General features: G+C 44.7%; 1 protein-coding gene across 10 annotated transcripts in view; it reads left to right on the forward strand.

Moving 5' to 3' along the window:
- Positions 1-12,778, forward strand: part of ARHGEF11 (Rho guanine nucleotide exchange factor 11) — a 117,841-nt gene that overhangs the window by 61,570 nt on the left and 43,493 nt on the right. For 9 of the 10 annotated variants that reach the window (XM_044944200.2, XM_044944193.2, XM_044944195.2 and 6 more), the window contains exons 2-6: positions 7,103-7,135; positions 8,304-8,318; positions 8,647-8,735; positions 9,712-9,810; positions 12,721-12,770. In XM_044944200.2, coding sequence (XP_044800135.2) covers positions 7,103-7,135; positions 8,304-8,318; positions 8,647-8,735; positions 9,712-9,810; positions 12,721-12,770 — 286 coding nt within the window. The remainder of the gene's footprint in view (positions 1-7,102; positions 7,136-8,303; positions 8,319-8,646; positions 8,736-9,711; positions 9,811-12,720; positions 12,771-12,778) is intronic. The other variant, XM_044944197.2, reaches the window with a different exon arrangement.

The following is a 12,778-nucleotide window of genomic DNA, read 5'->3' on the forward strand; positions in this document are numbered from 1 at the left end:
CATGTAAATGTTTGACAGATTTAAAAAATAAATAACCCTGAAAGAGCAAACCCTAAAGTTAAGTACAGGTATAAACAGAAACCTAAGGACTTCCCCGGCAGTACAGTGGTTAGGACTCCATGCTTACCCTGCAGGGGATGCAGTTTGGAGCCTTGTTCAGGGAACTAACATCCTGCATGCTACACAGCACAGCAAAAAAAGAAAAAAGAACGAAACCTAAATGTATCTCAAATTGATAGCATAAAAAATTCATCCAAAGTGACTTTCACAAATAGTTCAGTCAGTTCAGTTCAGTTCAGTTCAGTCGCTCAGTCATGTCCGACTCTTCGCAACCCCATGAATCGCAGCACGCCAGGCCTCCCTGTCCATCACCAACTCCCAGAGTTCACTCAGACTCACGTCCATCAAGTCAGTGATGCCATCCAGCCATCTCATCCTCTGTCATCCCCTTCTCCTCCTGCCCCCAATCCCTCCCAGCATCAGAGTCTTTTCCAATGAGTCAACTCTTCGCATCAGGTGGCCAAAGTACTGGAGTTTCAGCTTCAGCATCATTCCCTCCAAAGAAATCCCAGGGCTGATCTCCTTCAGAATGGACTGGTTGAATCTCCTTGCAGTCCAAGGGACTCTCAAGAGTCTTCTCCAACACCACAGTTCAAAAGCATCAATTCTTTGGCGCTCAGCCTTCTTCACAGTCCAACTCTCACATCCACACATGACCACAGGAAAAACCATAGTCTTGACTAGACGAACCTTTGTTGGCAAAGTAATGTCTCTGCTTTTGAATATGCTATCTAGGTTGGACATAACTTTCCTTCCAAGGAGTAAGTGTCTTAATTTCATGGCTGCAGTCACCATCGGCAGTGATTTTGGAGCCCAAAAAAGTAAAGTTGGACACTGTTTCCACTGTTTCCCCATCTATTTCCCATGAAGTGATGAGACCAGATGCCATGATCTTCGTTTTCTGAATGTTGAGCTTTAAGCCAACTTTTTCACTCTCCACTTTCACTTTCATCAAGAGGCTTTTGAGTTCCTTTTCACTTTCTGCCATAAGGGTGGTGTCATCTGTATATCTGAGGTTATTGATATTTTTCCCAGCAATCTTGATTCCAGCTTGAGTTTCTTCTAGTCCAGCGTTTCTCATGATGTACTCTGCATATGTTAAACAAGCAGGGTGATAATATACAGCCTTGACATACTCCTTTTCCTATTTGGAACCAGTCTGTTGTTCCATGTCCAGTTCTAACTGTTGCTTCCTGACCTGCATACAGGTTTCTCAAGAGGCAGGTCAGGTGGTCTGGTATTCCCATCTCTTTCAGAATTTTCCACAGTTTATTGTGATCCACACAAAGGCTTTGGCATAGTCAATAAAGCAGAAATAGATGTTTTTGTGGAACTCTCTTGCTTTTTCCATGATCCAGCGGATGTTGGCAATTTGATCTCTGGTTCCTCTGCCTTTTCTAAAACCAGCTTGAACATCAGGAAGTTCACGGTTCACATATTGCTGAAGCCTGGCTTGGAGAATTTTGAGCATTACTTTACTAGCGTGTGAGATGAGTGCAATTGTGCGGTAGTTTGAGCATTCTTTGGCATTGCCTTTCTTTGGGATTAGAATGAAAACTGCCCTTTTCCAGTCCTGTGGCCACTGCTGAGTTTGCCAAATTTGCTGGCATATTGAGTGCAGCACTTTCACAGCATCATCTTTCAGGATTTGAAATAGCTCAACTGGAATTCCATCACCTCCACTAGCTTTGTTCATAGTGATGCTTTCTAAGGCCCACTTGACTTCACGTTCCAGGATGTCTGGCTGTAGATGAGTGATCATATCATCGTGATTATGTGGGTTGTGAAGATCTTTTTTGTACAGTTCTTCTGCGTATTCTTGCCACCTCTTCTTAATATCTTCTGCTTCTGTTAGGTCCATACCATTTCTGTCCTTTATCGAGCCTATCTTTGCATGAAATGTCCCCTTGGTATCTCTAATTTTCTTGAAGAGATCTCTAGTCTTTCCCATTCTGTTGTTTTCCTCTATTTCTTTGCATTGATCGCTGAGGAAGCCTTTCTTATCTCTCCTTGCTATTCTTTGGAACTCTGCATTCAGATGCTTAAATCGTTCCTTTTCTCCTTTGCTTTTTGATTCTCTTCTTTTCACAGCTATTTGTAAGGCCTCCCCAGACAGCCGTTTTTCTTTTTTGCATTTCTTTTCCATGGGGATGGTCTTGATCCCTGTCTCCTGTACAATGTCACAAACCTCATTCCATAGTTCATCAGGCACTCTATCTATCAGATCTAGTCCCTTAAATCTATTTCTCACTTCCAGTCTATAATCATAAGGGATTTGATTTAGGTCATACCTGAATGGTCTAGTGCTTTTCCCTACTTTCTTCAATTTAACTCTGAATTTGGTAATAAGGAGTTTATGGTCTGAGCCACAGTCAGCTCCTGGTCTTGTTTTTGCCGACTGTATAGAGCTTCTCCATCTTTGGCTGCAAAGAATATAATCAGTCTGATTTCAGTGTTGACCATCTGGAAATGTCTATGTGTAGAGTCTTCTCTTGTGTTGTTGGTTTGCTATGACCAGTGCATTTTCTTGGCAAAACTCTATTAGTCTTTGCCCTGCTTCATTCCATATTCCAAGGCCAAATTTGCCTGTTACTCCAGGTGTTTTTTGACTTCCTACTTTTGCATTCCAGTCCCCTATAATGAAAAGGACATCTTTTTTGGGTATTAGTTCTAGAAGGTCTTGTAGGTCCTAAGGAGAAAAAGAGTTGCAAGGAAAGTCTAACCTCTACCTAGTTTGCTGTTACTGGTGTTACTGGGATAGTAACTCTGGAAACAATCTTTGATGTGTAAATGGAGTAGAGCAGATGATTATATTATAATAAATATATTACTGTTGTTTGTGAACAAGGTTCTCACTGTGGGAAAAGAAAGATAAAATATGGAATTGGGGAAGATGAGAAAGAACCCTGTAATGTTGGAGTCAAACAAGATTTCCTTGTAAACCCATAATTTCTTAATGTGTCCTGGCTCCGTCCATTGAACGGGCTGGGAAGCAGTGGCAGTTTCACAACAATGAGCACCTCACACCCAGGCTTGTTTCTACACACATTTCCTACTAAGAGGAACCAGGGCTCCTTAAAAAAATGTTTGAGTCCGAGTCTGACATAGAGAACATACAAGGTGAGCCTGAAGTGTTTTTGTTGTTGTTGTTTTTTGTGCCAGAAAATAAGGCAGATGGTGACACTTTAAGGGACACAGGAGCTTGTAGAAGCTCCCACCAGCCAAATTGAGACAGCTTTAACATTTTTAAAAAAGCAGTAATGGATTATAATGTATTTGCATTGGAGGGAAAAAATTCGTGAGTTCATAGCACTGTTTCAGAAAAGGGATAAAACGACCTTCTTTACAAGATTGCGGGCTAATAGCTGTGGACGGACGACAGGCTTCGCAGAGTGCCGTTCTGCAGCCACCAGTGCATTAAGTGGCTCAGGCGGGGACCTTTTGGACTGTCGCCCGCCAGGCTCCTCTGTCCATGGTATTCTTCAGGCAAGATACACTGGAGTGAGTTGCCATGCCCTCCTCCAGGGAACCTTCCCAACCCGAGAATCAAACCCGAGTCTCCTGTGTCCCCTGCGTTGGCAGGCAGGTTCTTTGCCCACTGAGGCATCAGGCAGTCCCCAGGGAGCATCAGTGGGTAATAAAGCTGTTTTGTGGGAAGCTGTTGGACAACAGGATGGTCGTACAGTCTCAGAATAGCACTCCACCCATTTCCCACTAATTTAAGTGGGAAAATGTAGATTTACCAGTGAGAAATCTTAGGAGCACCAGCTTACCTAAGTCATCAAACCTATCCTCACCAGAAATGGGTGAGCTGTGTCACATCAGTTATCTAACACTCTTTTAAAATGTTTAATTTGAACCTAATCCTAAAGAGACAGACAAATCTATTGCAGGTCATTCAATAAGGCAACCAGCTGGAACTCTTCTGTATGTTGGTGTTAGGAGAGACCAAGAAAAGTAGGTTGGGGTGGGGGGAAGGGTGTGATATTCTAGATTAAATGAATCTAAAAGCTATGAATAAATGCAGTTCTAAGATCTATGACTGGATCCTGTATTGAGGCAGTTGGGAACAACTGTACTGCATAGGTGATTAATGAAAGAATTAGGGAAATTTGAATACAGGCTATATACGAGATAATATTATATCAAAGTTAAACTCACTGGGTGTGCTGTTGGCAGTGTGGTTATATAGAATTTTAGGGGTCCAAGGGGATATATGCTGACATAGTTAGGGGTAAAATGTCATAACATCTGCAACTCTCAAATGGGAAAAAGTGTATAATCATAAAAAGATAAAGCAAGTGTGACAAATGTTGATTGGTGAACCTAGATGAAGGGTACGTAAGTATTCATCATGCTGCTCATTTAACTTTAATATATAGGTTTGAGATTCTTCCCAGAAAATATTGGGGTAAAACAAATGCGAGCTTCAGTGGCCAGGGAAGGCTTCACAGAATCAGGGCCATTTGACCAGAGCCTTGAAAAGGTAGAAGTGAAGAGAAGGGATGGAGGCCATGATACAGCAGAGGCAAGAATGAGTGCAGCATCTTCTAAGATCCAATGGAGGCAGGACAAAGTGAACAATAAGAGTGAATTTGAAAGGGTGCTTGGATCCACTTGATGAAAAGCCTTTAATAGTAGGTGACACACATATCTGATCATATAGAGAGTAATAAGGGAAATCCTAGGTTCTTGATCTGAGGGGACCCAAAAAAATAGTGTTTGGGAAAGTTAGTCCATTGTGGTAGAATACTGGAGGAACTGGAGAATGAAAACAAGAGCTGTTTTTTCCTTCTTATTCTTCTTCTTTTTTTTTTTTTTTTTTTAGTAATTTGAGGCAATGGACATATGTCTTAAAGTGACGGATAGCAATGATAATGAAAAGGAAGGAGTAATTCTGGGAAAATGTAAAAGGTCTTAACAGTCGCTGTAACTGACTGGACAAATATGGGGCTTAATGAGAAGTTGGATCAGAAGATCTGTCTCAGTGATGCCATTTAAAGGGCCACAGATTTGGGGGAACTTCTCTGCTTTCCTGGGCTTCCTATGTTCCCATCGGATTTAGGCTGATTGGAGTCTGATCTCTGCTGCTAAAGTTTAATGGGAATGTCATCAGAAAGGGGGGAACCTGCATGATAGTCTTGATCTGCTGATATAAACATTTCTTCCTCCTCTAATTCTAATTCTTCCTTTAAGCTCTAAAAGAGGAGGAAAAAACCCTGCACCTGTTACAATTATGTTGTAATCCCCCTCGTCCTCCGCTGTCTCCGCCCTATGCAGTGACTCTTTTTTTTTGAGAGGAACTTTCCATGGCTGCTGAAATGATCCTTGTCTTTGCCCCAACAGTCCTTTACAGCCAGGTGCATAAACCTTGGCCTAGAGTGCCCTTAGTTATGTTGAACAGTTCACAACCCAGCCCAAATGCAAAACCAAACCAGGTTAAATTACCAGACCGTTCCTTCTAAGCTTTAATGTGGGCATAGGAAACCAGTCTCTCACAGAGCCGAGCAGAACCAGGCAAGGAGGAAGCCCAAGCTGTCCTAGGATGGGATGGGTTTTCTCCTGAGGTAGTGAGCAGGGAGGAGTTCAGGCCCGTTCTGGGTAACCCAGTGGTGGGATGTGATGGATCTGGCCGAAGACAGCAGACGAGCAGCTGGAAGAAAAGACCTTTAAAAGTTTATTCTGCGAATCCCTCACTGCTGCGGGAAGTAGCTCTGCCCCTCAGCGTTTGCACTGAAGTTCCGTATGTCTGCCTCATCCATTACCTGCAAGCGACTGCGTCTCACTCACTTTTGTACCCCTAGCGCCAGCGCAGTATCTAAAGCAGCACTGTCCAACAGAACTTTCTTCAGCGAAGGAACTGTTTTATTCTGCACTATTCTATAAGGTAGCCACCAGCTGAAGTACAACTGAGAAACTGAACTGTAAATTTTGTTTTAAATTTACATATCTGTGTGGCTAGTGGCTATTGTATTAAATAACAGAGGTTTGGATTCTAAGACTTTCTCTCCCCCATTTTATTGAGATCTAATTGATATATAGCACTACCTAATTTTAAGATGGACAGCATAAGGACTTGACACCCACGTATTGCAAAATAATTACCACAGGGATCTTCCCTGGTGGTCTAGTGGCTAAGACTCCATGCTCCAAATTCAGGGGGCCTGGGTTCAACCCTGGTCAGGAACTAGATCCCCCATGCAGCAACTAAGACCACCCCTCCGCGCAGCCACAATTAAATAAAACGATTACCACAGTAAGTTTAGCCATCATTCATAGATTCTAGGACATTTACTTAATGATAAGCTAAGTTGAATCTTTACCTTGGATGAGGAGGTGGAGGTCAGGGCGGGGCATGATAGAGTAGAATAATTTGAAGACAGCCAGAAGTTGTAGCTTCTGGAAGTTTGCCTTCTTGTCTGGTTGACAGGTATAGTAATGGGGAGTAGAGCAGAAGGAACATCGAGGAGGAAGGAGCAGTGTGTGCCACACATGACATGAGGCGCAGGAGCCAGAAACCACGGCAAGTGAGAGAACAGGGGAGAGTGGGGACCAAACAGGACGGCGCGCTTGCCGTGCCAGGCGTGGGGAGTGCTGACCGACAAGACTGCCGTGACCTGATGGACCTTACTGCCCAGAGACAGACGAACAAGCGGTCGCACTGGGTGTTCCCACTGCAGTTAGGATAGGCACTGGGAGCTGCGGAGACGGTGGAGGGGCTGCCTAACTAGCACTCCCTGTTCACTGCTGCATCTGTGACCTTTCTCCCAGGTGCAGTGGTGAAACTCTGAAAGGTTTCAATCAGCAACAGGGTGCAGGCAAATCTGCAGTTCAGTAAGCTGGATCTACTGTACTGTGGCCAGCTTCCACCCCTGGGTTCTTCTTAGCTTGCTAGTGGTTTTTCTTTTGAACCAACTGTCTCCAGTGTCTTGTCTGGTTTATGTCTTGTTTTGTTTTCCTTTCTTCCTCTTTTCCTGCGTCACTCTCTCCTGGGCCCCACGCTTTTCTTCTTCCTTGATGTCCTTCTGTCTCTGATCCAAAGATCAGCCAGTAAAAAGCAGTCTCACCTGTCCAGGTAAGTGGGGTGCCAGGGTGAGGGGGGAGGAACCACCCCCTTTTATATGTAAAAGTTACGTACTTGTATTGTATGTATTAGTTGAATAGTTAATACTTTCACATGACTTAGAGTTTAAACGGTAACAAATGAGAAGATAATCGAAAGAGTCCAACTCCATCCCTTTCCCTGGCAGTTTTCTCCCTCAGCGGCAGCCAGGGATATACGTTTCTTTTGTACCCTTCCAGAGAGATTTTGCATGTATTATATATAGATGTAAACAAACATATAAGCAAATCATTTTCTTCTCTCCTACCATCTACATAATTCTGCATCATGTTTTTTCAATCAACAATGTTTCTTGAAGACCATTCCTTGTCATATATAAAGAGAACCCTCATTCTTTGATAGACTGAAGGCTGTGTCATTATATTGATATCCTGCAGTTTATTTAACCAGTCACCCGCCGCGAACACTTAGATTCTTTGCACTGTTTTGCCTCCGCACAAGGGCCTCCGTGAAGACCCTTTTACATAGTCATTTGCTGGATATGGCTAGGAGACGCCCTCTGGAGGGGCAGCAACTATTGATTAGGAACTGGCAGCTCAGACACTTTTCTAAAAAGGAGAGGCATAGTAAAGATCTGAGCTTCTCCTTTTCCTGCAAGGCCCTGTTATTAGATCTGGTTTGGTGACCCCTGGTACTTTGAGATTTTAGGGCTGTAATAGTTTCTAAGCAGGATGCCCTAAGCTGGCTGTAGAAATGGGATTGGAATATACCATCAAACAGACCCGATTTCTGTTCTCTGTGGTACACACAAAATAAATGGAATCTCAGAAGCTTGGGTGATGACCATTCTACTCCGCCTTTCTAGAAAAGGGTTCAAATTGCCAGTTATCCAACAGGTGAAGTTGCCAGTTACCCAGCTAAAGGCCTGGTCATCCTCCTAGAGACACTTGTTTTGGAGAGGGATGAGGAGCCAAAGCTAGAGTGAGGGCGAGTGTCTCTGCTCCCGCCCCTTCCGTCCTCAGCTGTGCCCTGCAGGCCTGTGTGTGTTTTTGACCCTCCCATCCTTGGCTTGCAGTCTCCTCTTCCTCGCAAATCATTGCCTAAAACTAACTAGCTGTTTGTTTTTTCCTGTCTTTTTCTCGCATTCATTTTCTCCGCCGCGTCCGTTCTGTTCCATCAGCCCCATTGCAGCCTGGTAAGACCCACCACGCGTGTGTCTGTGCACGCCCTGTTCTTGCTGTTGTCTCTTTGTCTCCTGACTCCAGGCAGGGCTATTTCCCTTGACGCCTTGCTGGGTATTAAAGAGATCATATCTGCTCTGCCCACCTAGCATTCCAGATAGGTGGTATTGCCTGTGGTGCAGACGTGGCCAGTCTCCCACCAGATGGAGCGGGGTACAGAGTGAGAGGGTCAGTCTCTTGTTACCCAAGACTCAGGGCCCCTGTCGACAGAGCTTCTTTCTGCTACGAGGGTGGTCCCTCCCTGCCCAGTTCATTGATGTGCTTTTCTTACTCTTTCTCCAGGTTAAGTAGCCTGTCTTTGGGAGATTCAGCACCTGAACGCAAGTCCCCTTCTCACCACCGCCAGCCCTCTGACACATCTGAGACAACAGGTAACCTTCTCAGGGCATCAACACATAGGCACAGAGGTGTTCACCCAGACAGACAGATCTGCATACCCTAGATACAAGACGACTTAGCCTTTATATTGAGCTCATAATGTGCACGAGGCATTGTGTTATGTGTTTTTACCGATTGTCTTATTCAGTCCTTTTATCAGTGGTAGAAAGTAGATTTTATTATCCCTCTTTTACAGATGAGGGAGCTGAGACACAGAGTGGTTAAAAAATTTTCCAAGTGTGCAAACTTGTAAGAGACAAAACCAGGACCTGAAACCAGTGGGGTTGTAGCAACTGGAGCTCGTGCTTTCTCCATTACAGAAAACAGTATCTAATACACGCCCACAGTGCACAGGATCTCATACGTGCCCACAGGGATGGAGTCTGCGGGCAGTTACAGCCTGGCTTTCTTTTTCCCTACGTCCTGTGTGTGATTGTGGCAGAAGGGGTTTTCTCTAGTCGTTTATCCTTCCCTGCATTTTGGCACAGGCCAGCCCTCAGTTGCCCCCATGAGTTATCCATCTCTGCAGAGGCAACGCACACTGGTGACCCACCTTCTGTATTCACTGAACGTGATTTAATGGAAAACTTCCAGGGTCACTTAGGCTTCGGTCCCGGGGTTGCTTCTCTGAGACACTAGTCTTCAGCCTGGCGTTGGCCAGGCCCCTTTTTTGTCCAGTCCCACTCAAACAAGCCTAAAAAGAGAAACGTACACAAGAGAGACAAACACCTCCACACCTCAAGAAGGGAATTTCTTGTGTAGAATACAGAGTAGGCGACAGGGTTTTGTCGATTGCTGAGAAAGGCTTGCATTGCAAGAGTGTGTTTGGACAGGCTGTCTAGGGAATCCGGAAAGGCTTTCTGGAGGGAGAACCGCACTAGGGCTCTGCTTGTTTGGCCCTGGCTCGTGTGCCCTGACTTCCCAGTGACAGGCCAGCTGAAGCCCCTTGTCCTTCGCCCCTCCTGCCAGGTCTTGTTCAGCGCTGCGTCATCATCCAAAAGGACCAGCATGGCTTCGGCTTCACAGTCAGCGGGGACCGCGTCGTTCTGGTGCAGTCTGTGCGGCCTGGTGAGTGTTGTGTCCCCCTCGCCAGCAGTGGACAGTTCTTAGAAAGTCACCGTGGATGTGACAGTGCCTTAGGACTTGGAGAACTTGCATGTGCTTTACTAGAGGCCTGGGTGTCCTGTGGCATGCATGGTTCATTCTAGAATTGCTTCCCTGGGCGCATCTGGGGAAGCCTCTACAATACTAAGCATTTCTAGGGCTCACACTCTGGGCTTGATTTCCCTGTTGGAATTGTGAAAAAGGCAAAATAGCCCTCAGGTCATCAGGCAGGTGCCTGACTGCCCTCCAGGGGAGCTCCTTGTCCCAGGTTGGAAGATGCCATGGAGAAATCAAAGACCTACTTTCTTCTTCCCGCCTTCACATGACCTCGCTCCAAGCACAGATGGTTACTGTGCTGCAGCCTTCTCAGTTGAGGCAGGCACTCTGTTCCAGATGTCACACTAAGTAATAAATGACTGAAAGATGTATGTTGGACAGTACACAAGAAGAAGGGGTACTTGGAAGGTTGTGTTGAGCTAGTTTGTTCGAAGCATAGTATCTCCCTTCTCATTAGTTTGGGGAGCCTTCTTAGAAGAAAATCGGATTTCAGGAGTAGTTTGAAAGATGGCCATAGAGAACACGTTTACGAGATGGGAGTTTGGTGGGAAGAGAGTAGAGAGTGGGAGGACATTGTAAGCAAATCAGTTGTGTATGGAAAAGCTTCAGGTATTTCAGAGCTCTGTAATGTCCGGTGGTAGAATCACTGTTGTTAAGTGACCCAGATTGAAAACTATGAGCAGGAAGGAGATGGGAGTGGCGAAGAATATGAGGCAAATATCTCTAAAAAGAGTGAACCTCATTGTAGCAAATGGGATTGGGCCTGGCAGCATGGTACATCCCAGGCAGGAAGAAGAGTACAAGGAAAGGGGTAGGTAACTGGCCAGCACTTTCCTACTAAGTAGAGTGCAAAATGGAAAGGATATGTGCTTTACTTAACTTTGGAAAAAATATTTGGAATTTATTTATGTGAAAGGTGAAAAGAGAATTTCAAATTCATGACCAAAATGAGGTATGTGGGCCATACGAGGATATAAATAATTAGCACTCCTTATGTTTGGGAGTTAACTTTTATCAGGGGGAGGTTTGCTTTTCATATCCTAGGGTAGAACTCTGAAAAGAAACTACTTCTTTGCTTCCGTATTCTCTCGAGGTTCCTGGACTCGGGTGAGAGAGCGAGTGGGACTGCCAGTAACTTGTACTTTGCCTCTGTGATCTCTTTGATACAGAATGTATGAGGATCCCCTCCAGTGAATTATGAGTTCAGGGCTCCTCCAATTTTTACCCCCCTCTTAGGCCTGAGCAGAGTCAGACTCAGAGAGGAAAGAACAAAAGGATGGCTTGCAGTGAAATATGAGTTTTGGAAAATATGTGTATGAATGTGTATTTTGGGCAGGAGAGAGGAAGAGACCTCATTTGGATTGGCATCGAAATCACAAGAGTAACAACGCAGTTGTTATTATCTTTTCCAGATTGTAGGCTTCTCAGGTCACTGTTTCTCCAAGTGCAGTCTGTGCTCTGCTCCATCAGAATCACCTAGGCCCTTAGGATGATTGAAATCCTCATTCCAGGGCCCAAGTCCCGAAGCACTGGATCACCCTCTGACAAGGGGGCCAAGGAATATGCTTTCTGACAAATTCTTCTGGTGATTCTCATGCTTACTGAAGTCTATAACTTCTTCTCTAATTCCTTTACTCTGGAAAGTTTAAATTTTTTTTAATCACCAAGTTATTAGTGTTTCATGCATTCAGGCAAAATCACTCTTCCCCTCCACCTTTAATTTCTAGATGACAGTGTGAAAGAGAGTTTTCAAGCTAGTACTTCCCCACAAATAGCACACTTTGGATCAGGCAGTCTGGGTCCCAGTGCTGAAAAGCAAATTGGAATGCAGTCGTCACTGTAATTTCTCTTTCTGGACTGGAAGCATGTAGATGCGCTTTGCGGGGGTTTTGTTTTGATCAGACGAATGCCACTTACGGATTTAATGATCATCGGGGTAAATTTACAAAAATCATAGTTTTTATGCTTCTCATGAAGCATAAGTGTTTCCTGTGCTTTCTGAGTACTACTTAACTCATTTAAAACTACATTTTGCCCTCCATATCCGTGAGTTTCGAATCTGAGAATTCTACATCCCTAGATTCAACCAACTGTGGCTCAAAATTTCCATCTGCAGTTAGTTCAATCAAATGTGAACCCGGAAGGTATTGTACTATGCCGTTTTAAGTAAGGCACTGAGCATGTGCAGGAGGTCCTAGAATTAATCCCCAGTGGCTACCCAGGGACGACTATACATGGTGGTCAGAACCGCTGTGGCTGCAGAACCATTTTTTAACAGAAAATAAAGCAGTGATCATTATCTTCCTTAATGCTAGGAATACCCACAATGTCTTTTATGAACCTCTCAGGGCTTAGGGACCAGGATTTGAAAACTCTTGTTACAATTCTTTTCTCATATTCCTCTTAATAATTACTTCAACAGTTATTTAATACAGTAAACTTGTTCTTCCCACTGGATAATAGAAATAAACTCTTATTTGACCTTGGAACATATCCAGACACATTCAAATAAAGCACACATTGCTCTCCCCGGAGTCCGGCCGTGCTTTTCCGCCAGTGTGGCCTGGCGCTCAGAGAAGTCTGCTTCTGAGCCAGGTGGCGAAAAGAACAGGAGATGGGACCTCGGACAGTCCAGTCCAGCTCAAAGGTAGTTGTGGCACTGGAGCAGAATAGGATACGTACCAGCACGTGAAATACTTAACAGAGGTGAATAGAGATTTGAGGGGGAAGGTGATCTGGCAGGTTCATGGGTGGAGACTCAGTGACCTCTGGAAAGGTAGTGGGTCTCCACTGACCAGGCCTTCTGCTTCCTCACAGGAGGTGCAGCCATGAAAGCCGGTGTGAAAGAAGGTGACCGGATCATCAAAGTGAGTGA

The sequence above is a fragment of the Bubalus bubalis genome, chromosome 6, assembly GCF_019923935.1.
Source record: "Bubalus bubalis isolate 160015118507 breed Murrah chromosome 6, NDDB_SH_1, whole genome shotgun sequence".
NCBI classification, from domain to species: Eukaryota; Metazoa; Chordata; class Mammalia; order Artiodactyla; family Bovidae; genus Bubalus; species Bubalus bubalis.